At 43.8% G+C, this 23,456-nt stretch overlaps 1 protein-coding gene across 46 annotated transcripts in view; it reads left to right on the top strand.

The window, feature by feature from the left end:
* Positions 1 to 23,456, top strand: part of CELF4 (CUGBP Elav-like family member 4) — a 671,175-nt gene that overhangs the window by 612,628 nt on the left and 35,091 nt on the right. For 28 of the 46 annotated variants that reach the window (XM_041422002.1, XM_041422021.1, XM_041421997.1 and 25 more), the window contains 3 exons: positions 2,453 to 2,596; positions 11,920 to 12,067; positions 16,767 to 16,916. In XM_041422002.1, the coding sequence (XP_041277936.1) occupies positions 2,453 to 2,596; positions 11,920 to 12,067; positions 16,767 to 16,916 (442 nt within the window). The remainder of the gene's footprint in view (positions 1 to 2,452; positions 2,597 to 11,919; positions 12,068 to 16,766; positions 16,917 to 23,456) is intronic. The other 18 variants (XM_041422024.1, XM_041422001.1, XM_041421981.1 and 15 more) reach the window with 1 other exon arrangement.

Here is a 23,456-nt window from a genome sequence, read left to right as displayed (position 1 = left end):
CATCAGAAGGGAAGAACACTCCAGGGGCAAGCACTTCATGTGGAAGTTACCCATGTTTTCATGATGCCATCTACAATAATAGCTTGGTTTTCAACAGTGTGAGGCATCAACAAATGCCTGAGGCAGTTGCCTGGCCCTAAGACTTCCAGGGCAAATAGAGATCAAGAGAAAAGGAGAAGGAAGAAGACAGCAACTTATTTACACCTCTCTGTCATGCTAACATGAGCAGGTCACATCTTCAAAACCCCTTCTGCAGCAATGAATACACTCTCACTCAGTTTCAAAATCCTCCATCCTGCATTGTGCCCATCATGATGCAGGCTCTGCTCTGCAAATCACAACAGCAGCTCTGAACAGCCCAATCTGCTGTGGACCAGTGCCTCCCTCCAATACAGCTGCAAATAGGTTTAAATCATTAGATGCAAGTTACCAAACAGTCTCTTGGATCAGGGTTAATTAAATGAGTGTTGAAATCTAATTAAGAACTGGTCCAGGTGATAATTAGCAGGAAATGTATGCATTAAAATATTCATTTGTCGATGAGCTGCAATTAAGTGTGTGATTTGGGGAAGGATCAATATCTGCATCATGTGATCTGAAGAAAAATTAAAAGTCACCCAGCCTTCAACAGAAATGCAGGGGAATTTTGACTACAGGTTTTTTTTCTCTCTTCTCCTCCACTCCCCCTTCTGTTTAAGTTTTTTAATAACTGCTGAAGATTGCTCTCCATCTTTGAATGGAGCATTCATCTCTGCATTTCTTTGTTTTCCTGAAGCACTTCTTTCAAAACCTTGCTCTTCATCACATTGTGTGAGTGGGTTATAGATTTATTAGAGAGAGACTAACAGGTCAAAAAGAAAGATTCTTTGCCAATGGAAATCACTTTCTCCCAGTACAGATTGCTAATCCAGGGGAACATCACTCATTGTGTGGTGTTAGATTGTAGGGGTCTTTTTTTAGCAGGTTAATTCCTCAAGTCTTTATTCATAACTGAGGATCTGAAGAGGCTATTGAATATGTATAGCTTAGACTTATATATATGTATGTCTATAGCTGTGGTTTACTACATTCTTCCCAATTTGTAGCAGAGCAATTCTGCTTTCACTGAGACTATTTTTTTCCGATTACAGGTACACAGGGGTGTGTGTAAGCCAGTTATTAATAGTTTTCTTGTGCAATTCCAGAAAATTCCCCCTTTGCTAGGAAAACAAGGGTCCTGCAACAGTTCAGCTCCTCTGGCATGAAGCTGATCTTCCTCTACTGCCACAGCCAGAAACTGAGCTGGTCATTTTCCCAATGACGTACTTTGACCAGTGAACACCAGTTTGTCAAAACAAAAGCTGTGGGAGCACAATTATTTCAGCTGTTTGCTGTCAGTGTCCTGACAGCTCACCTGCCCATCTCCCCAGGCTAGGTGACAGCCCAGCTCCCAGGGCAACTTCCACTGCTGTCAGGGCTGCAGGGATTGCCCTCCCCTACACCTCCTCCTTCCCTGGGGAGGCTGCCTGTGGGGAAGTAACCAATCCATGAAGTTAGGACTTCCTTGGAGAAAGACAAAAACATACCTTCCTAGGTAGATCTTTTTCTTCTCATTTCTGCCCCCTATCAGAAATTTAAGGATTGCAGCTATTGATCCTTCATCTGATTTTGGGAAGGAGAGGGATTTCTTTCATTCCCAAAAGCACTACATTTTTCACAGATTTCTGCAGGCAGCTCTGATGATTATCTGTAGTTCTGTGCTGGTGTTGACTGCAGACATAATCTTAATATTGTAAATCTTTCCTGGAAATGTGTGGGCTCTTTCATGTTAGCCTCTATTTCCTACTGTTTGTAGAGTGAGAGCTCAGGTCCGTCCAGTACTATTTTTGCTCCCTTAATCTGGCAGTGCTGAAGAGATTCTCTTTCATGATGACACAAACACCCTGCTCAGCATACTGACTCCTGTCTCCAGGCTGGGCAGAGATTTCTCACTGGACTTGGGGCTTACAAGACACAACATTGAATGGGTGATCCACTTCAGGAGTCTGGAATGCAGAGACCTCACCCATTCCAACAAAACAAATCAGTCTACAAATCCTACCACATTCATGCAGCAAACCTTCCTACCTTTTGCTGCGCTGTGTCCAGACCTTTGTCCTCTGATTCAGCATTCTGGGCCTGAAGGTTGAAAGAATAAGGCAACAACTTTTGCAGAGAAAATGTAAATGACATCCTAGAAGCTTGAATTTTGGAAACTAGGAACCAGGCTGCTAGCATTCACCCTCCAGGGTTCTTTACTTCCTGATGCTCTCACCCTCTTGCAAAAGTCAAAATTCACAGCCTGATAGGTTGCATGGAAAATATCAGCACCTGGATTCCATTCTACTAAATCTGTGTTAGATGTATGAATTGATGAGCTGGTGCGCATCAGGCTCATTCCCTGTGTGTCTCCTTTTTGTTTCCTGCCCTGCAGGGAGCCTCTTCAAGCCTGGTGGTGAAGTTTGCGGACACGGACAAGGAGCGTACAATGAGGCGCATGCAGCAAATGGCTGGACAAATGGGCATGTTCAACCCCATGGCCATCCAGTTTGGAGCCTATGGAGCCTATGCACAGGCAGTAAGTATAGACAGCAGCTCTCTGCACGTTCATGGGAGGGGGAGTGTCATGTGAAATGCACAAACTCATGGGAGTGGACAAAAAACCTGCGCAGAAGAGGAATCGGTGGCTTATCTATTGAACTGGTTACATGATGGGAATAAAAATTAGCCATGCTGTCCAGGGTAGGCTCTGGGAATCTCCCAGGTGTCTCCAAGGTGCCATAGACAGTTCTAGCAGTAACTTTTGGACCCATGTGTAGACCCATGCAAAACACTTACCACAGGGCAAAGCCACTGTTTTGGAATGAAAGCACAGCTACACTTTGAGGATCTGGATAAAATAAGGCTGCTCAGTTTATCCCAGTTCCCTTCCTCACATCACCCCCACCCTGCTGCACCTTGCATCACCATGGGTACCTTCAGAGTGACCACAGGACAAAACAGCAGCTGTTGAGAGAAATACTTTTAGACTCACAAAGCATGGTAGATAGTAATAAAATGTACACACAGACATATGCCCATACACAGACCTGCTGCCCCAAACAGTATGATTGAAACACACTGGGAAAAAATCCTCTTGTGCTAACTTCAGGTTTCCTGTGGACATACCAAACCTGAGAAGATGTGACCGTACAAGGCGCTGGGCTCTTGATGATGTTATGAAATGGATGCCTCTGAAATTACTTGTTTTCCTTAGGCTAAAACTAAAAAGGATCTGCAAGACAAGACCAGGCTCAGGTAACTTGGACTCTCTGATGGATATTTTGGAGGAAGGTAGAGGCAATGCCTGCAGCAGGCAGACACAATACTTCCCAGTGACTTTGGCTGCTTTTTCTGAAGCAGATTTTCAGGCAGCGACAGTGTGTATATTTTGCCATCTATTTGATGGCATAATGTGGCCCCCTGCATGATTTGTGCCCAGGAGGGAAGTGCTGTTGTACACATAGTCCAGAGCAGCATCTTCCTGAATGGGAGACCCAAACCTTGCCCTAGGTATACAAGGCCAGCTCAGGAATAACACTGGTGTGCCAGCACTCCTTCCAGAGCAATGGCCGCAAGGTTTTCCTTTCTTCCTTGACTCTTTCTTTCTCATGTGTTGGCACCAAGTATTTCCCATCACATCACCATGTTCTCTTTTTAATTTGACGGTCCTGACATTTCTGTTCCTCTCTGAAAGCCTTGTGCCTCGCTGAACACTTGGTACAACCCAGCCTACCCCTTGTGTGAGCCATGCAGAGTTGTGAGAATGTGCTGCAGAGCTCCACTGAAGTTCTTCCTGTCCTTCCAGCTGCACCTCTTGGTGCACTTCTGGAGTTTTTATTCTCTATCTTCTAGAAAAAAATCTATTTTTACTTCTATTTTGCTATCTTCATTTTTATTCCTAGTCAAAGTCAGTCTCTATATCTTCCTTTGTCCTCTGCTCCCTTCCTCACATTATAAAAGAGCTATTTCCTCTTCAGCCTGGCTGTGCTTAACACTCCCCCTGGCCAGAGAAGGCTGCAGGGAGAGGAAAAGAGACAGCAAATCCCAAATGAGCCTAGGTCAGTGGTCAGCAGACTGTCAGAGGGATGTAGCACCTTTTCCCCCATGTACCAGAGGAATTAACAGGAGGCAATCCACAGACAGCTTGGGACAAACAAACATTTGCTGAGGTTGTCAGGCAGAAGTGGCTTCAGTTTCACTCTACAGACATTGGTCAGGCAGCTGGAGAGATAGCAAAGACACCACTGTCCTGATGTTCTGGTCCAAAAACTCTTCTTGGATTATTTTAAACTAGAGTAACTCTTCTAATTTCCAGACAAGGTTTATACTGATATGAGAGGATGAAGTCTGCACCTTTACATCACAGAATTTTTCTCTGTTTCTTACCAGATAGTACAGGCGCATTATGAGGGGAGGTGAGGAATCAGGGAGGAAGAAAGAGGAAAAACAATTTCTGGTCTTCTCCCATCCGCTTGAAACAAATGGATATTTTTCATTTTGCTTTCTGTGAAAGCAGAATTGGACCCATACTCTTTTTTTTATTATTATTTTTCTGATAAAAATGCTAATAAGGGGGAAAAAAATAAGTTTTAGATCTTGACCCATTGGATATGACAAGCTGGTGACACCAATTACCCTGGGGACTTGGGAGCTGTCTAAATGATGGGATCACATTTCTGTGTGGCGCCCGTAGACCCAGAGCGTGCTCAGATGCTGTCTCTCAATCAGCCTCCCTATCTGCTCCATCTCACAGGCTCACATGAAAGGGAAGGAAGGGAGCGTCGTGGCTCTGTGACGTTGCCGTGGTCCCGATTAATCCAGCTCGGACTGCTGGCTCTCAGATATCAGGGTGATTGGCACCTCGCAAATGCCAGCAGGAGATGGAGGAATCGATAGGGGAGAGGGAAAGGGAGACAGCAGTTTTGCTCAGCCTGGAGTCAAAGAGCTAAGACAAGTCAAGAGGAGGGAAGCTGAAATATCAGGAGCACGACTGTCATGACTGGTGATGCCACTGCCACCAGCAACTCTTGTGACATTGGTTGAATTGTTTGACCCTCGATCTTGTTTCCTCATGTACAAATAAACCTGATGATCAGATTTATTTATTTTCTCTTCTCCCTCAGGGGCGCGGCTCTCTCTTGTACTGTCTCTCCATGAGCTTTCTCAGAGGGTTATGACAGTAACAAAAGTGTAAGAATTGCCTCAGCTCTTAATAGTAAGGCCAGCACAAGCATGAGACATCAGGTTCTCTGATTCGTAGCCTGTCCTCCCAACTATCCCCCAGCAGTCCAAACCTGACTGATGTCTCTATAAATTCCCAAGCAATCCCGTGACAGTAGTTTTTCAATGGTTTCTAATGGTCTGTCCCCATGGGGGAGGTTGCTCAGGACCCTGTTGGTGCAGTTTCTTGCTGAATTTCCCCCAGAGAAGCATCTTGCATGTCACTGTGACTGGATTAGCTCCCAGCAATTCTTGATGCACCAAGATGGTCAGTGCAGGAACTCCCATGGTTGATAGATTGGTGGGCAGCCATGGGTTTGCCAACCCAGCAGCACCTCTGAGGAGAGGCAGCAAGGGTCTCAGTCCATCCAAGTTTGACAGATAAACTTTAGTGTTGCCATCAGGACAGATCTGGGCCCCAGCTCCTCCCCAGGTTACCTCCCTTACATCCCAGAAAATGGCCATGCCACAGCTCCCTGCTGTTGTACACTGCCAACCCCCTCAGCCTCAACTTAAACAACTTTAACCTTGATAACAGCCATGGTCTCAGCCAAGCAACCAGTCCTGGGGTTCAGCAGCCATCTGGCCTCAGAAAATGAGGCAAAAAAATGAGGAAACAAAGGGAGTTCTCCACGGTGTGTGTTTTTCTATCCCCTCCTCATGTGCCACCTTCAAGCAGACCAGACAAAGCTTGGCACCAACTCTGTCTGCTGTTTCAGTGGCAGAGAAAGTCACATCAGACCTACCTCCCCTCTTTTGTATGCAGCTCAAGGCAAGTCAGATTTCATAGCTTCCTAAAGCTCCCAGAGCCCCTACTCTAATTTATTTCAGGGTGGGTTTTTTGATTGTTTTAGGTTTTTTCTCTTCAGCAATATCTTCCCATACTCATTTAACTTCCCCTTTTATGGAGCAATTATTTATTTTATTTCACAAGTGTACGGAGCACCAGCCCTTTTCATTGTCAGGTTTCTGTGGATTTACATCAGCTGGGTACTGACAGCTGCCTCTGCAGTCTAAGGCCAGGTTGAGGTATAGATCTGGACTCAGCCTGGAGAGAAGGAGAGTGATGCTACCTGGCACCACCTTTGATTTGCTGCCAGCCTAGGAAGAACCTGCAGGCATACTCTCCACTTCACAGAGCACAGCACACCCACTTAGGGTGGCCAAGCCCAAAATCACAAGCAGTGACAATCAAAACAGTCTGTGAATGGTAGTACAGTCCTGGCACAAATAAGCTACATTTCCTACAGGTCTTTCTTTGAATAAAAGGGGCAAGGAGTGTTTAGTGCTTGTCTCATGTCAGTGATGCCTCACCACGCAGAAAGGAAATGTGCACAGATCAAAAAAGGGTGAGGGAGATGGGAAAATGCAGAAGAGCAAAGCAAGAACAAAGGAAAGAGCCTTGGAAAGTGACAGATACAGTATAAATTATTTAATTTTTAAATTATTTAAGATAAGATCAAAGTCATAAATCAAGTTTGCATAAAAAATGGGGTGGGACTGTTAGCCACAGTCTTCTGGCCAAACTCCAGCCATGGGACTGATTGCATCCTGCAGCAGGGGATAGGCATAGAGTTAGTGTGTGAAAACAGACAGGCTGGGACAGAGACAGCACAGGCAATGCTAACATTTGTTCTCTGGCCTGGAACAAGTCCTTTCTCAGTAAATCCCAGCTCTCCTCACTCTGAAAAGGTACAAATGGCTGCTGTTCCTGAACTGCAGACAATAACTGCAGCAAAAATTTGGAATATCCAGCGCAGCGGAGCTCTCAGACATCACCTTAAGTGGTCTCCTTGGGAAGTTAGGGCAGCAGTTGCTACCATGCTGACCATAAAACCCTGGGTGCCCCGTTCTGCCTCCCTGTCCAGCTCCCATGGAGATGAAAGGATATTTCTGCTAAATGATCTGAGGGAGTGCTGACAGGAAGAACTGCTTTTTCCAATATTTCTTCAATTTGGACTGTGAAATTATTTTGGAAAGATACTTTTTAAAAAATCAGCTAGCCCTATGAAATCAGGGAAAAATTACTGACTATAGGCTGCCTTCTGGATATAATAGTTAATATATTTAAATTACCAAAATGGGACAGTATATTTGGTAAATATTACCTGTTATGCAAATTATTTGCACTGATCAGTTCCAGAAGAGGAAGCTATTTTGAAGCCATAATACTTTTTAGCAGGGATAATACCATATTTCTGACCACTGTCTCCCAGGTAATTCTGAAATAATGAACACTAAGATTTGGGCTCTACACAGGAAATTTTTAGGTCTTTTGGGGGATTTTCCACAGTTCTCAGGAAGTTAGAAACCCCAGGTGTTGTGTGTCATATCTTGGAAAGACACTAAGACATGAATCCAGGTGTTGCATATTTGTTTAGTGTTTTTTAATACCCTAATTATATTTAAATTTTATTTTCAAAGCAGAAATTTCTATTTCCAAGAAAATATAAGTATGAAGGACAATTCTGATTTTTCTACCAATTATCTTCTGTTTGTTTCAAGGCTTGGAAAGAATTTTTTGATTTAACTCCCAATAGCCAGTTAGGTATAGCAGGCATGAAGTTGTCAATTACACAGTTTTACCAAATATGAGCTGTATTACAGCCTGAATGATTATTTTGCTTACCTCTTTGCACAGGGATAGCATGAGGTTTCATTAGCTAAGTCTGTATAGATCATTAGAGGTGGGAAGTGTGGGATGCTGTTACTACTTTTATTATTATTATTATTATTATTATTATTATTATTATTATTATTATTGCTGCTGCTGAATGAAGAATATGAACAGTCAGACAGCATTGTGTGGTTCAGACACAAAGATGGAAAATAGCACTGGGAAAAAAAAAGGAGAAGGTCATCACATTGTTCAGAGTAAGACTGGAGGGCAATGATCATGCTATTTCAGAAAGAGCTCATCAGAAATAATCCCCCTGTCTCCTCTTCCCCTTCTTCAGTTTCACACTCATTTCTTCTGGGGGATGGGGAAGGCAGGCTGTGCATGCTTTTCCTATTTCTAGCAGGATTTTGTGCTCTGAGAAAGTTCCTTCATCCTCCATGCAATTGATCCTCCTGTAAGAAAAAGACATTATCTCCCGCCCTTGAGTACCATTGCAACTTACGGTAGGAAAAAGACGTGTGAGACAAACCCTTACACATGTCTATACTGACCAGACAGCACTGCCACCCCTTCCCATGCTTTAGATAGCTTTTCCGGTGCCTCTCCACCTGTTTCCAGCACTGGGATGGTGACTGCAGGCTCCTGTCTCTTGGGGTGCTGCCCAAGGGCAGGAACCAGTCTGGTAGCATCTACTGGTCTCCTCAGAAGATAAATATTTGAGCAATAGAAAAGACAGCAGGAAAGAAGGAACGAATCCTTAAAATGGATGGGGAAAAGCTCTAAATGCTGAGGCAAAGGTCATGCAAGGGAAGTAAGAGAAGAAGAAGGAAGTACGTCCTTTCAGCTAAGGGAGGGAAAAGCTCCTCTCTGTCCCCTTGGATCAGTCTGAGATAATAAGGCTGCTGCCTTCCTGATTAGTGCTGTAGCCCCAGCCCAGGCAGGGAAAATCTGCATTTCAAATGGCATATTTTAAAGTACACAATACCCAGGGGCCCTACTGCTATTGATTTGCCTCTGGTGGGGTCACTGCCTCACTTTCTACAGCTTTATTAACTGGGACCATACACTGGGTCTCTTTCAAAGTGAAAGGAGAGTGGATGGGACATTTGTCTTCAGGGGGAGCTGGGGAAGGAGTGGGGTGACTTTCATTGGGAATGCCTTGGAGGTTTTAGAAGGAAGACTGGTGACCCTTACAGGACTTGTTCTCCTGTAAATTTCCCTAGAGCCACCCTGGGGGGGAAGCAGGTAGGTCTTATGCAGTCAGCTTCTTTCAAGGTGACTGAATTCCTGTCCTCCAGCCCTCGTGGTGCCATTGCACTCAGCCAAGCTCTGACCATCAACCACTGGGCTGGGTACGAGCCCCCTCTTCTTCCCCCCTAACCTTCAAACAGAGCGGCACAGGCACCAATTGGATCTGTGACCTCAGAAGTTTGGCAGGAAATTTGTCAAGGGTTGAAACATCCAGACATTCCTGGGCCTTGGCTGAGGCCACCTCTCCAGCCAAGGAAGCAAAGCCATCAGTTGGGGTACACAACTGTGTTCAGATGTGGTATGCTCTACTCCTTCCAGCTGCAGGCAGCCCCACTTTTACCCTATTGACTAGGTCTGAAGGCTGCAGAGAGGACTGTGTTCTCTGGGTCATGATGTAAAGGGCTCATTTCAACAAGCCAGAGGGGTTCCCAAGTCTCTAAGACATCTCAGAGAGTACATCCACAGAGCACTGAGTACAGTAGATATTGGGTGACTGTTCTCTGCAGGAGTGCCTCTGCTTTGTAGCAGAAGCACCTGATCTAGTTTCCCATATCACAGGCTAAGACTTCATTTTTGGTGCATCAAAGTGAAAAGGGGTAAGAAAGTGCTAGAGGCTATAAAACTATTTATTAAAAATCTACAAAACTACAAATATATGAGAAATCTATTTTAAAAACAAGAACAAATCTCTAGGTATCAATCAGGTAAAAATACCCAAACCAGAAAATGAGATGTGAGTCAGCACACCTAATGCTGGAGTCAATCCAGTGTTAAAGAAGGGTGGATGGATTTCCCTTCCTCCTTTACTTCCTTGGCATACTTTCTAGTATTGCCTGCTCAGTACCTCCTCTAGAGAATAAACTCAAATGATGCCCAGGAACAAATGTACTCATTAAAGGAAGATCAGCATAGTGTATAATACAAAAGTCTGTCTAATCACTCCATCAGTAATTGCAAAGAGCAAAATATCACTAATTAAAATGTCAAAGTACATTGTGCAGGGTAAAATAAAACAGGGTGGTTAACCATCAAAGGGAAAGCCACCACTTTGCCACCACACTTTATTAGGCTTCAAAAAATAATAAGACTCAAATCCAGTAGAATTCTTTTCGCCTGTAGATCAGACAATGTGTGAAGTCAGGTATCCTGTGTTATATTTTATTGCTGGAGAAGTCAAAGCAAGTTTTCATAACATGTGCATAGTTATTCAGCAGGTTGTTGTCAGAGCACCCCTTACTTTGGACGGTTTATGGATGGTGACAGGGAAAGTTTCAGCACTTGAATGAGTGCAGTGCTCTCAAGGGTTTGTTTTAGTGTACATGTGTAAGAACAATTAATTTAGCTGATGCTTCAATATTAAAATGAGCAGAAGGGAACAGTCTGTTCATTGCCATGACTTCTGAGGTCTGTTTAATTCTGAGAAGCATGTCCCATGTGCTTAAAGAACAGCATCAGAGGGTGATTTCCTGATGGGAGAGAGAGTGAAATCAGAGAGAGAAGTGAAACAGAGTCACTCCAATTTTGGAGACAGCAAAGATATGAATCACTTCTAAAATCACCACAGAAAAACAATTCTCTTTTCCACTATTATCATCAAGTCACAGATTACCAGGGACTGGGGAATGTACAGAGTGAGGTTTCCCAAACTTTCTGCATGTCTTTTTTCCCCCCACACCTTCTCTAAGCATTCAGAATTTGTCACTGCTGAGGGTTGGATACTCAGACATTCCCACCCTGTCTGGCTCTTTGTACAGCACCAGGGAAGGAAACAAGAATCAGCTTCAACCAAACTGTCTTATCCTTCGCACCAGGACCATTTTAAAATCTCTCTCCTGTACACAGGAGCTGCATCAGCTGTGTGCTGGGCTCTGAGTGTAACATAAGGATTGCAAAGACTTGTAATGAAAAAAGCATTCCCAGGATTCATAAACATTCACCAACATTCTACTCCAAAATTTTTAGCCCCAAATGCCTGAAAATGCAGCCTGGTTTCCTTACTTCTTACTTTTGTAGGTGCCCTGAAAGAAGCAGCATTTTGACTTTCTAGAAAAAATTAACTGAGAAGGTCAACCCAGATCAAAACCACAGGGAAGGGGTTTTCTCATTAGACAAATCTAATCTTGCTAAAGCAAGGGAGCTCCCTTCTCTTGTACAGCACTTCTGGGCATCTCTGATAGTGTTGGAAATCAGTGCTATGATCTGGTCAGAAGTTTTGGTCGTGGTTTTGCTCACTACCCTGCTGAAATCTCCTAGCAGCACCAGAAAAAGTAATTTTTGTCACTGACAAGTGGAGAAAAAACAGATTATCCCTAGAAAACTAGTAAAAATTTCTGCTTTGGAGAAAGAATCCCTTTTTCCTGGTCTCCTATCAGTAATCTCCGGGTTTTTCCAGAATTTTGATATAAGCAACATAAGCCACGAAACCGCTCTGCTCAGGTATATTGTGTTTTGTCTGTATGAAGACTCTTCTCTGCCTTTCTGACGGGAGAAGTACCAAGCAGCTGGTGGGCCGAGTCCAGGTCACAGGAGCCCTCCACCCTCAGGAGCACATGGCGGGGTGGGGACCATATTGACCCCAATTTGCACAGGTGCCCTTTGCTTCCAGCGAGAAGAACGACCAAGCCTGGGGGGTACCATAGGGCTGGTGTGCTGTCACCCCAAAACATCGGGGCGCATCCCACCCTCACCGGGGGCCCTCCTGCTGCCAGTGCCACAGGCTGCCCCGCCAGTGACCGCGTGATATTTTTTCCCTGCTCTCTTTGTTCCAGCTGATGCAGCAGCAAGCGGCGATCATGGCCTCGGTGGCGCAGGGCGGATACCTGAACCCCATGGCCGCCTTCGCCGCGGCCCAGATGCAGCAGATGGCGGCTCTGAACATGAACGGCCTGGCAGCCGCCCCCATGACTCCAACCTCAGGTATGGGGACAGCGGGCTGGAGGGGGCAAAGGGCAGGGAAACTGGGCCACATCCCACAGGACACCTGGCAGGATTTGTTAGCGCTTTAGACAGGGGAGGATCAGGCTCTCCTTCCAGGGGACAAGTGACAGGACCAGAGGAAAGGGTCTCAAGTGGCACCAGGGGAGGTTTAGATTGGATATTAGAAAGTTTCTTACTCAAAATGGTTGTCAAACATTGTAACAGACTGCCCAGGGCAGTGAACCAGTGTCCATCCCTGGCATTATTTAAAAGGCATGTAGATGTGGAATTTAGGGACATGCCTTAGTGGCAGGCTTGGCACTGCTGGGTTAATGGTTGAACTCAATGATCTTAGAGGTCTTTGAGGACATTAACCATTCTGTGCTTCTATGACATTTGTCAGTCTGATCCCACACACAACTTCTCTTTACTCTAAGAACCCTCCAAGTGTCCCAAAACACCCCCACAGTGACCTACACTGGTTTATTGGGGCATATATGTGTCCAAGGGATCAGTGTTGGTGCTATCACAGCCAGGCTGTCCCACAGACTAGCAAAATAGGGTTGTGGGGAGATGTAGTATCATTAACAAGATGAATTTTGACCTTAGGACACATAAGCATTTCCCTCTGTTGTAAACTTGGACAGAAGGTACTCAAGGAAGACGTCTGGTACTAGCTGGAATGAGGGTCTCTAGTGAAGGCGTTTCTGGCTGCAGGAACAGAGACAGGCAGCCAGAGAAGGGCTCCCAAGATCTAGCTAGACTGTAAAAAACCCATTCTAGGAGCTGCAGTATATGGTTCAGCAGGCAGAGAAATAAGCTGCGACGGGAACAGGACTGTCTTTCTTGAGGGTTCAAGAACATAGTTACCATTTGGGCAGGAGCAGTTCAAGGAATCATCAGCTCTGGTAGTCCTGGACTGACATGTGGCCTAACAGCAGGGAGGTAGGGAAGCAGGAAAAGTGGGGCCAAACCTTGAAAGAAGTGAGCATTTGGGAAGTTTTTCAATATACTAGGGTCTGGTAGGGAGGTAGAGGACTCAAAGGCACATCTTAAAGGACAGTTTGTAATAGAATATCACGAGGGAATGGGGAGAGAAGGGACAGTAAGAAAGACAGATCTCATTCCACAAGACTTTATGGAGACCCAAGGAAAAGCACTTGACTCAAAAATCTTATACTGCACATTTCAAAATATGTGTTTACACAATGATAAATGTATAAACAAAAAGTCGATGGAGCTACTGCAAATCCAAATAAAAAAGTGGCTTAATTATATGTGCACCCTTTAAACCCACTGCTGGCAAGATTATCATATTTGTATTAGCTAGATTTGTTTTGTGTTGGTGGGAGCAGAGAGAACATCAAACAAAGGCTGCCTGGAATTCAAATATTGTCAGGGTCTGGAAAGCTGCATCCAGGCAGTAGTTTGCAATGGACAAAAGAGCACAAGCTCTTTTGAATATACATAAGTATATTCTTGAAAATAGTGTGTTCTGTGTCATGGCTGTGAGAAAACCTGTACAACAGCCAAGTTCTGTGCCCTCCAGGATCTCCAGCACACGAAAAACATCCCAGCTCTTTTCTGGTGTAATCATTTCCTCTTCTGCTATGACCAGTGCCTTTCAGAGTCATAGAATCATGCAATTTAGGTTGTGATGGACCTTTAAGGTCATCAAGGGTAACCATTAACCCAGCACTGTCAAGGCCACCACTAAACCACATCCTTCAACACCACATCACTCTGTCTTTAAAATACATCCAGGGATGGCAACTTCACCATTTCCCTGGGCAGCCTATTCCAGTGTTTGACAGGATGAGGGGACTCATGTTAAACTCTCACTGTGGGAATAGAGGAGAAGAAACTCATGTTTTTTACATGCTTTCTGGATCACCCATGACTGGTCATTATTGAAAATAAGATGCTGGTTTAGATGATCCCTTGATGTCTTTCATGGCAGCCGATTTTGTACTCTCCTAACGACATACTTTCAATCACAGAGCCTATTCACTTTGGCATTATTTCAGATTTACCTTGAATGAGTAGCTTCCTCCATGAAAAACCTCTGTGGTGTGTTGTGAAAATGTCCATTGACCATTATTCCTTAGGAGATATGTTTAGACTTTGAAATTACTCCTTGTATTACTACAACACTCACAAAGCATGTGATAAGATGCATAGAAAATGTTTCACATAATGTCTGAGCAAGCAAGCCTACAACACTAGCAGCAATTTCTGAGTAGCCAGGAGATATCTGAAGCCTAACATTAATTCTCCTGCTGGCTTTTGTTAGCATTCAGAAAGCCAAATGGAAAATGATCATTCTGCTTCATAGCAGGATTTCTAGTCATTGAAGTATATCTTTTTTCTGCCTTGGAAGGAAAATGAAATATTTCAAAGTTCTCAGAAAAAAAAAAATAGGCATTAGAAAAAGTGTTTGGAACACTGAAAAAAAAAATAGAAAGGAAGTATTTTGATCTTCCTGAAGCAAAAGAAAAATTGTGCTAGGAAAAAAGGTTCTGGTAACCCAGAAGTCCTAGAGGCTTTGGAGTTATTGGCTCAGCACAGTGCCTCTGTGCTGGTATCTTCAGGCCTCCTAATACACCTGGTTTCCTCTGTGTCCCACCTCCAGGAGAGTGGATTCCTGGGAATATGACCATAAGTTCATTCGTTTCCATGGGACCTAGGGGCTCAGAGTTCTGAATCCAGGAAAATCTAATAGATGAGAGACAGCATCCATCATACCTGGCTTTAACCATACAAAACTTAGACATCTCATTTGAACTGCAGTCCATGGAGTGCAATAAGCTCTCCCCATGGGTAATTCAGACCAAGAAAATTATAACACTCTTTGCTGCCATTTTAACAGTCTTCCATCAAGGGTCAGGTTTATCTCACACAACAATCCATAATTGTAAGGCAATTAATTTGACATTTCTGAGAGTTTGGTTCAGGTTTTACATTTCTCCCATCACTGCGACAATCTGGGTGAAAAGTGCGTCTGGCAGTGGGTCTGCTACTCTGTTACCTTCAGACAGGGGCTAGAAATGAAATTTTATTTAGGCTTTCTTCCTTCTTCCCCTCTCAGTGCCTCCCTCCCTCCCCCTCTCTCTCCTTGTTGTAAATCTGCACCTGGTGTGGCTACAGCAAGAGATCTCAAACGAGGGATGAAATCCACAACTGGCATGCACCACCACCATTTGTTTTCCACCGTGGCATCATGCCAGTTTTACTCCAGCTACAGATCTGACCTCTCCAGGGGGGTTCTTTGTAAGAAGAAAATTGAAGAATCCCAATAAATATGCCTAAACTTCCTCAGACATGCACAAAACAGCAAGCGCAAATCCCTTGCTGCAATTTTAGAAAAAAAAAATTATTTACATTTTCTATGCAAATAAAGGAGAGATCCAGAAAAGCAACTGAAATTTTAAGTAGCCTTTGTGATTTGAAAGCTGATGGCATATGCTAAGAGCATTGCCTTTGGACTTCAGTTGCCACTGCTGGCTCCCTGTACCCCCACAGAGAACATTTTTAAAGGCCAACACCATTTAAATAAGAAAAGGGGAAGCAGCAGCTTGTCTGCTCAGGGTATAAGAAATGAGCTAAAGTACTGTCTTTTTTTTTTTTTTTGGGCTACTCAAATCTGAACATATTAAAATACTTCATGCATCTCTAGCAGCTTTCTTAAAGCACCAACACAGATTTAAGCAGTGGTTAAAGGGTGTTATAGGACTAACCCATCATGGAACGCTGCAATGGTGAAGAAAATATGTGCAATTGCCTTAAAAGAGAGGTTACTGCAAAAATCGTTCTTTCAATCAGTAGTATGCCCTGACACAGAAAGGTATTGTTGAAGATAAAATAGTTTAACTTCCCATGCACACCTAGCAAGAGAAAGATACGACTTCAGGCTCATTGAAAACTCATTTTTGGTCCCTGAAATCATCCTGAACATGTTGCAAGAAGAACAGACTGTCCAGTCATATTACACATACATAGGAGTAAGACAGTGAGGTAGCAGACAGATTTAATTCTCTCCCCAGAAATTCAAGAATTCTCTACCAGTGGGTGACAAGATCCCACTCAGAACATAAAGACGAATTGTTTTTCTGAAATAGCAGCATTACAGTCCCCCACAGGTTGCATCTGGGAAGAAGGAAAGAATAAGATTCCATGAAAGGGACAATTTTAGTCCAAATTTTGCCCCAGTTTATTGAGAGATATTTGTTAAAACAGTATGAAGTCAAGTTTGGACCAAACAGTAACATTTAAAAAATGTATCACTGGCTACCTTTAGGCTACCAATAAACTTGACAAGTCTTTTAAGGATCCCTAGTGCTGAGAAAGTTCAGAATGAGTTTGCACATGAAAGGTGTATTCATGAGAGAGTGCAGACAGAGCAGTCCAGGAAATCAGTACACCCGCAGAGATCCAAAGGGAATCTGGTAGGTACTGCTGTAGAAAGCTGGGGCTGAGTTTCTGGAGGTTTTTCAAGCTTGTCTTGAGTGCTTTCTGAACAAGGGAGCAACTGCAAGCAGTCCTTTTATTTGCTCAACAGCTTAGGAGCTTTTTCACTTCTCAGTTTTTTTGGTTTTTATTTTGCGGGTGGTGGCCACAGCTGTTGTGTCAGCAGTTTTCTCCACAAAGTTGTTGTTTCCAGCACTCACCAGCTCTGCCCTTGTGTCCTCCTCCTTTTCAGGTGGAAGCACGCCTCCTGGCATAACTGCACCAGCTGTGCCTAGCATCCCATCTCCAATTGGGGTGAATGGTTTCACTGGCCTCCCGCCGCAGGCTAATGGGCAGCCAGCTGCTGAAGCCGTGTTTGCTAATGGCATTCACCCTTACCCAGGTAAGCCAGACTAATCCTGTGCCCACAACCTGTTGCCTCAGTCCTAGGGATACTGTCCACACTCACAGGCTTTGCCCAAAAAAGCCGTGGCATAGGTTCAGAAGGGTTACACCCCACACCACCAGGGCTCATTATTGCATTGGTGTATTGTGTCTTATGCAGCTACAGTGTTAAACGGTTCAATCTGGATGACAAACATCAAGGGCATGTTGGAGGTGGAAAAACTGGGTACTGAATATTTGAGTGCTCATCTGCTGGATAGCGTGTCTGGTGAACGCAGTCAGGACAACCAGCATGTTTTGCTTCAACTGAAAACTGACCTGACTCCCGAGCAGTCCATGCTGGCAGATCCCCTCGCAGTACTCCCAAGGGTCTTGCTTCTGGTTAGCCTTGAAGGAGCTGTGCTAAGCCTGTTTGCACCTAGCACTGGTATCTCCTGCTGGAATTCCCCTGCAGCCAGATGGCTCTGGGAGGATGATCCAAAGGTCCATGTGCCCGCTGACCCAACCGGCTTCCTGTGTGCAGGGAGCAGCTGTTGACCTCCGAAATGCCTGCTGCACACAAATCCTGCTGCCTTACCAGGCCTGGGGAGTGAAGCTGCATTAATATAGCCTCTGAGTGGGCTCAGGGTCACCCTGTGGTGGCACACTGCAGGAGAATTGCTGCTGGGATTCACACTGTGCCTAGCTGGAAGATGCCAGCACTACAGAAGTGATTTAGCAAGCACTGGCAATCAGAGATGGATGAGGGAGGTTAAAGGATCCATACCTGCCCCTATACCTGTATTTACAAATATACATACAGTCTAAATCTGTAATTACCAATTACCATTCCTTAATGTGCACTTACATTTTTTCAGCATCCTCAAGACTTGAGATAGCTCTCTCCTCCAATACACTTCCTCTAGAAAGTCATTTTATACCATTCCTGTACACATACTAATGGTAACAATCATAGCAATAAAAAAACTAAGTAAATGTTACTAATTGATCCTAATCACCAGCTGGCAAAGGAATATTTTACCCTGGGGAACTGATAAATTGATCTAGTCTGTTAGGAAATCAAATACTGAGTTTAATGTTCCAGCCAAAAAACCCCAAAAACTCTAAGAAAAAATAATTAGTTCAATCTTAGCCAGTTCTGAAAACTCAGAAGATTCATCGTCATAGGGGAATTTATGAAAAATACCATATAGTATAGAAATACCAAAGTCTTACCTAGGTATTGACAAATGATTATTCTCCTCCCAACAAACACTTTGCAAGCATGGACTTTGAGTTCAACTCTAATCAGAATTAAAATCAAGGCACTTACTGTACTCAAAATTAGGCATGTATATATGTGTTGTAGCAGCGTAAGGACAGGGGAGATTTTGGAGTCATCAGAAGACTGCAGAGAGCCCTTAGAATGTTCAGTGAGTTCAACCACAACACTGAGAAAGCATTCTGTCTTTAAGGTTGTATAAACATGGCCATCTGTTCTTCTGTCCATTTATTTCAGTTTGCCTGTTTGCCAGTCAATCATTTCTCTGTTTATTCATCCACTTCTGTGTATGTCTGTCCTTTTTTTCTGGTTTATTTAGATCCTTTTAGCCAATTTCAATGATCCATTACCGTGGGTACAGAGAAAAGATGTTCTTTCTAGGTGAATCTTAATAGCTTGAGCTTTTGTTGCAACCCCCAACAATCCCCATAATTAAAGAATACCTCAGTTAGGTATTTCATCCATGGATATATAAATGCCACTGGCCTTAATCTGATTCTCTCTGAGTTTCAGAGAGACTTGCTCAGACAGCAATTCCCAGTAAGTCCCTGCACAAACACCAACAGGCTGACACACAGAAAGGTGTTATCCTGCCCCTCTTTGCTGCAGGCAACAAGACTCCCTTCTGCCAGCAGAGCTGACATCCAAACAGTCTGAGCTGTGTAAAGTTTGGATTTATCTCAGGGTAACTTCAGCAACATATTTGTCTTTCTCATTGCTCAGTTTTCCCCATAATGTGGTGACACCTTAAGTTATACCAGAGGTGTAAAGGGAACAGTGCCAGGTCAACCACCCACCTCTCATTATGCTTTTGTCTGTCCCTGAAATGCTGAAAGCAAGTCACATAGCTTACATCACGGGTTTGCTCCATCTAATTGTGTTCCTTCTCATGAGCATTTATGCACTCTCCAAACTTCTCCTCCTTGCCACAGGCTTTATTCAGTCCTGGAGCTTAGCAGCATGAAAAATAAAAGGATTAGACATTTATATGGGTAATGAGAACATCCACGGCCATATTAGACTGGATAAAAATGTAGATAGGACACAAAACTTCATGTTTTATGATATAAGCCAGCCACTAATTGCTTGGGGTTAGAAAGAAAATTTCATCACTGGGCAGCTTGTTCCATCATTATGGGATTTTTCTCACTCTCCTCTATTGCATCTCTTACTGCCCTGTGGTTCTGCATGGCTCTGTCCCTAAATGCAAGGGTAAAAATAAAATATTACAGCTGAGCAGGCAATTGCACTAACACTATAGAGAAGGGAAGATCATGACAGTCCCCTTCCAAAGCCAGCATCTCCCAAACAGCTTTTTTTTATGGTGTATCTCTCATTCTGAAAGTGGCTAAGACTGCTGCTGTATTATGTACATAATCATAGTCTTGCTATGATTATGACTTGCCATATATTGCTTAAATCCTGAATATTCCTTTCAGATACTCCTTCATACTCTGCAAAAAAAAAAAAAAAACCTCAAATGTGGGTTCACATCATTATAGCCTGTAGCAGAATATTCTTTGTTGCCTGAAAATAGCAAAACAGGACAATGTACATCTCTAGAGGCATGACATCCATATCACTCAGACCCTCATAAATTCCATTAATTTGTGCAGTTTGTCTACCTGTTCACCTTTCTGACCAACCATATTTTTGATGCTGCATCCAAAGGACTCCAGAATACCATAGTCTTTATAAAAACAAGAACATATTACATAATTGTATTTAGTCTATAACTCCACTCTTTTTGCTTCTGTCTTCTCCTGTGCTCTTTTTTCAAGATTCCCTTTGACTGGAGAAGGGATGTACATGGTGTCACTTCAGTCAGATTACCAAACCATCCATGCCTTTGTGGCAAGTGGATGAAACTTTGAACATCCCTACTTGCCAGGGCTTTGATCACGGCCCCTGTCCCCGCAGGAATTAGCTTTCTCTGTTAATCTGGTCAGGCTATGGATCCATGCCATGGCACTAAAAAACCATTCCTAGCAGTCACAACCTTTGCAAGCCAGGGTCTCACCTTCTCCAAGTACATAATGCCTCAGTGCATTTTTTGCCACAGAGTGAATAACAAGGCAATAAGTATTCCCCCTTCCACTAGTCTGAGCCCCTTTGGAGATTTGACCTTTTTGTGTATTAATTCCTGCCCTTTAATCTTTCAGTTTGCAGAGCTATTGAACATGGCAATGTGTCACAATATATAGTGGGGACAAAGAGCATAATCTGTTGTGCCATGATCTTGTGAGTCACTTTGCAGCAGCACAAGAGCGTTTGCCATTTCCACATTAGTCACAGTAGCAGGGATTGCACTCTTCTGCCAAAGCTTCTTAGCCACCCAGAGCCTCTCTTGTAACCATGTGTGATGTACAGTAACAGTAGACACCATCTGCACTGGCTTCTGCTGTGTCTCACATCATCAGAATTCTGCTCTCTGCTAACAGGTCCTGCCCTGCTGAATTACATTGTGAGGGACTAGACAAAATTCTCACTCAAAGATAAAGCCTCTTTGGTAAGAGAAAGGGGACGTAGAGATGAGAAAATCAGGAGACCAAAGGGTAGCAAATGAGAGAAAAGGGACTGGCTGTCCAAGAATCAGTGAAATTAGAGAACTGGAAGAAGGAACAAAGCAGAGCTCCCAGAAAATTGAAGACTGCTCCATAATCTCCTGTCCACTGATGTGCCCAGAAAGAAGTGGAAATAATGGAAATACACCACATAGCATCTCACACCCTTTCACTTCTCCTGGGCCAAAGGATGCCCAACTTGACCAGAGCCAGGGATGGCCCAGCAGTTTGGCAGCTTTGTGGGGCCTTAGATGGGGAATGCTTTAATGAATGCTAAGTTCTTCAGCTTCCTCACAAGGGGAAGCAGAGGGGCAGACACTGATCTCTTCTCTGGTGACCAGTAACAGAACCTGAGGGAATGGCCTGAATTTGTGTCAGAGGAGATTAAATTTGGATATCAGCAAAAGGTTCTCTACCCAGAGGATGGCTGGGCACTGGAACAGGCTCCCTAAGAATATCGTCCTAGCACCAAGCCTGACAAGTTCAAGAAGAATTTGGACAATGCTCTCAGGCACATGATTTGACTCTTGGGGATCCCCTGTGCAGGATTTTGATGATCCTTATAGATCCCTCCCTAATCAGGTTATTCCATGATTCTGATTAAGTGCATTTGGTCTGGAATTAGATTGCTGAGGAAAAAAAAAAGCTAAGTCCCCTCAGTTCTTTGTAACCCATTAAAAGTGTGTCACCTCATTTATTATTTTCAGGCTCACAGTGGTTCTGTTTCTGACCGCTCACCGCATCCAGGTCTGGCTCTGTCATTCCACTCTGCAGACCCAGCACAAGTTTCTCCACCACCACCCCCCTTTAGCACACAGCACATCTGCGCTAGCGAAACAGCAATCTCCACTTCATACCCTGTACAGGGTCCAGCCTCTCTGGTGAGGACTAGCTGTCTGTACAAATGGACAGTCAAGCTTTTATGCCCACATTTTTCCAAGTCACCACTGAGACAGTCAGTAAGGTGTGCCTCACAGGGGAATTCCTGTTCTGTAGCAACTCATGACTTTGTAATGAACAAAGATCATCAATTCATTTTCCTTGGTTCAACAAAGAGGTTATCAGGAACCAATTTCACCCACTGCCAGCAGAGACAGCATTCAGACTCCATCTCTATTTATTATCATTACCCAGGTTAATTTTGGAGCTTGTCATTTAACAGTGCTGCTGATGGACAGTGAGTCCAGTGCCAGTCCTGACCTCAGCAGGCACCAACCAGTGACACTGGGCAAGAGCAGGGCTTCACTAGTGCAGGGAGAGGAAAAGACTGGCTTCCCACACCTCAATATCCACCCTGATATTTCAGGCCTGAAAGGTGTTAGACAAGAAGAGTTTAGAGAGGAGGTGAATTGGGAGAAGAGATAAAGAGTGACCTGCCTGCACCTGTAGAAGGTCCAGGATGAAAACCAAACCCTACAGCATTTGGTCTAGGCATACACTATGGCCTAGAAATGTGCCTGGCCCAGCTACTCTGAGGCAAAGTTCCTCACAACAGGAAATCTCTGGCTCTGTATTGTTTCTCCGCCCTAAATCTCAAGGTGCAAGCTTTCCTGTTCATATTTTGTAACAGCAGTTCCTAAACTGCAACAGTGAGCACCTGAGACATCATTATGACTAGGAAGCATTTATTTGACCCATTTGTAACAATCTGCCATGTGCCATAAACCACGTTTTACTGGTAAAATAAACAAGTGAAGGAATGCACTCATTAAAAATATAATAAAAAGTTGCCATCTTCAATTGTAGTCTAAACCACTTTAATGATGCCATGTACTTCCAATGACCGTGCTGCAGCTGTAATGAATGAGGTTGTTTAAGGCAGTTGTGTGAGCCTTTCCAGAGCAAAAGTGTTTTCTCCTTTGATCTGAAAGAAGGTGCAAACACAAATCAGATTCCGTGCTGATGTCTTCAGTAGCATCTATGTGAGTTAAGACCTTGAGCCTAATTTTTAAAGATGACTTAGACTAATCTCTCCCAAAATATAAACTTTAGAGTGCCTTAAGAGCTTTTAAAACCTGACCCTGACTTCTGTGATTATAGCCTTTGGCACAGAGAGGGAAGTCTGGTCCTGGCTTTCCTGTTGAGTGTTTGTCACCTTGACTAGCTATGTCCACCTGTCTGCCTTTTTGAGTCAACTGTGTCTTTCCTGCTTTGTTATCTGGAAGCTCTTCATTGCCAGACATGTCTCCTGTCATGTTTTCACTCAGCATCTGTCTCAAAAGGAATCTGATTAAGGCTGGGACTGTTAAGAAAAATATAAAGATAATCCTGGTTTCCATTACTGAACTATATTAATTTTATAGAAGGTCCATGTGTCCTTCCAAATGAGCACATACAATAGCTGGGGATGCCACATAAAGGACTTATTCCTACTAACAGGGTGAAGCAGAAGGTATAAAACCCCTGGATTTCTCTGCTCTTTTGATGTGTAAGGGAAGAGACAGAGGGACAGCACGTCTTTAACTGAGTGGTGTCCACCCTTAAATGGCAAAACGAGACTATAAAACACAGGATCAGCCTCTGTTTTCTGCCAGATCAGCACATTCTTTCTGTTATTGCAGTTATTGTTGTGTCTGAATACCTAATTAATTACAACAGTAAGCGCTGGCTTCTTTAATCACAGCATCAGCTGTCCTAATCAATCTTAATAATATGGAATCTGTACTATGGCACCCATGAATTTTAATCTACATAAATTTCTTAAGACCTCTCG

This window comes from Onychostruthus taczanowskii, unplaced genomic scaffold (genome assembly GCF_017590055.1).
Source record: "Onychostruthus taczanowskii isolate IOZ18803 unplaced genomic scaffold, ASM1759005v1 scaffold70, whole genome shotgun sequence".
In the NCBI taxonomy this organism is placed as follows: Eukaryota; Metazoa; Chordata; class Aves; order Passeriformes; family Passeridae; genus Onychostruthus; species Onychostruthus taczanowskii.
This window is presented reverse-complemented; position numbering and strand designations above follow the sequence as displayed.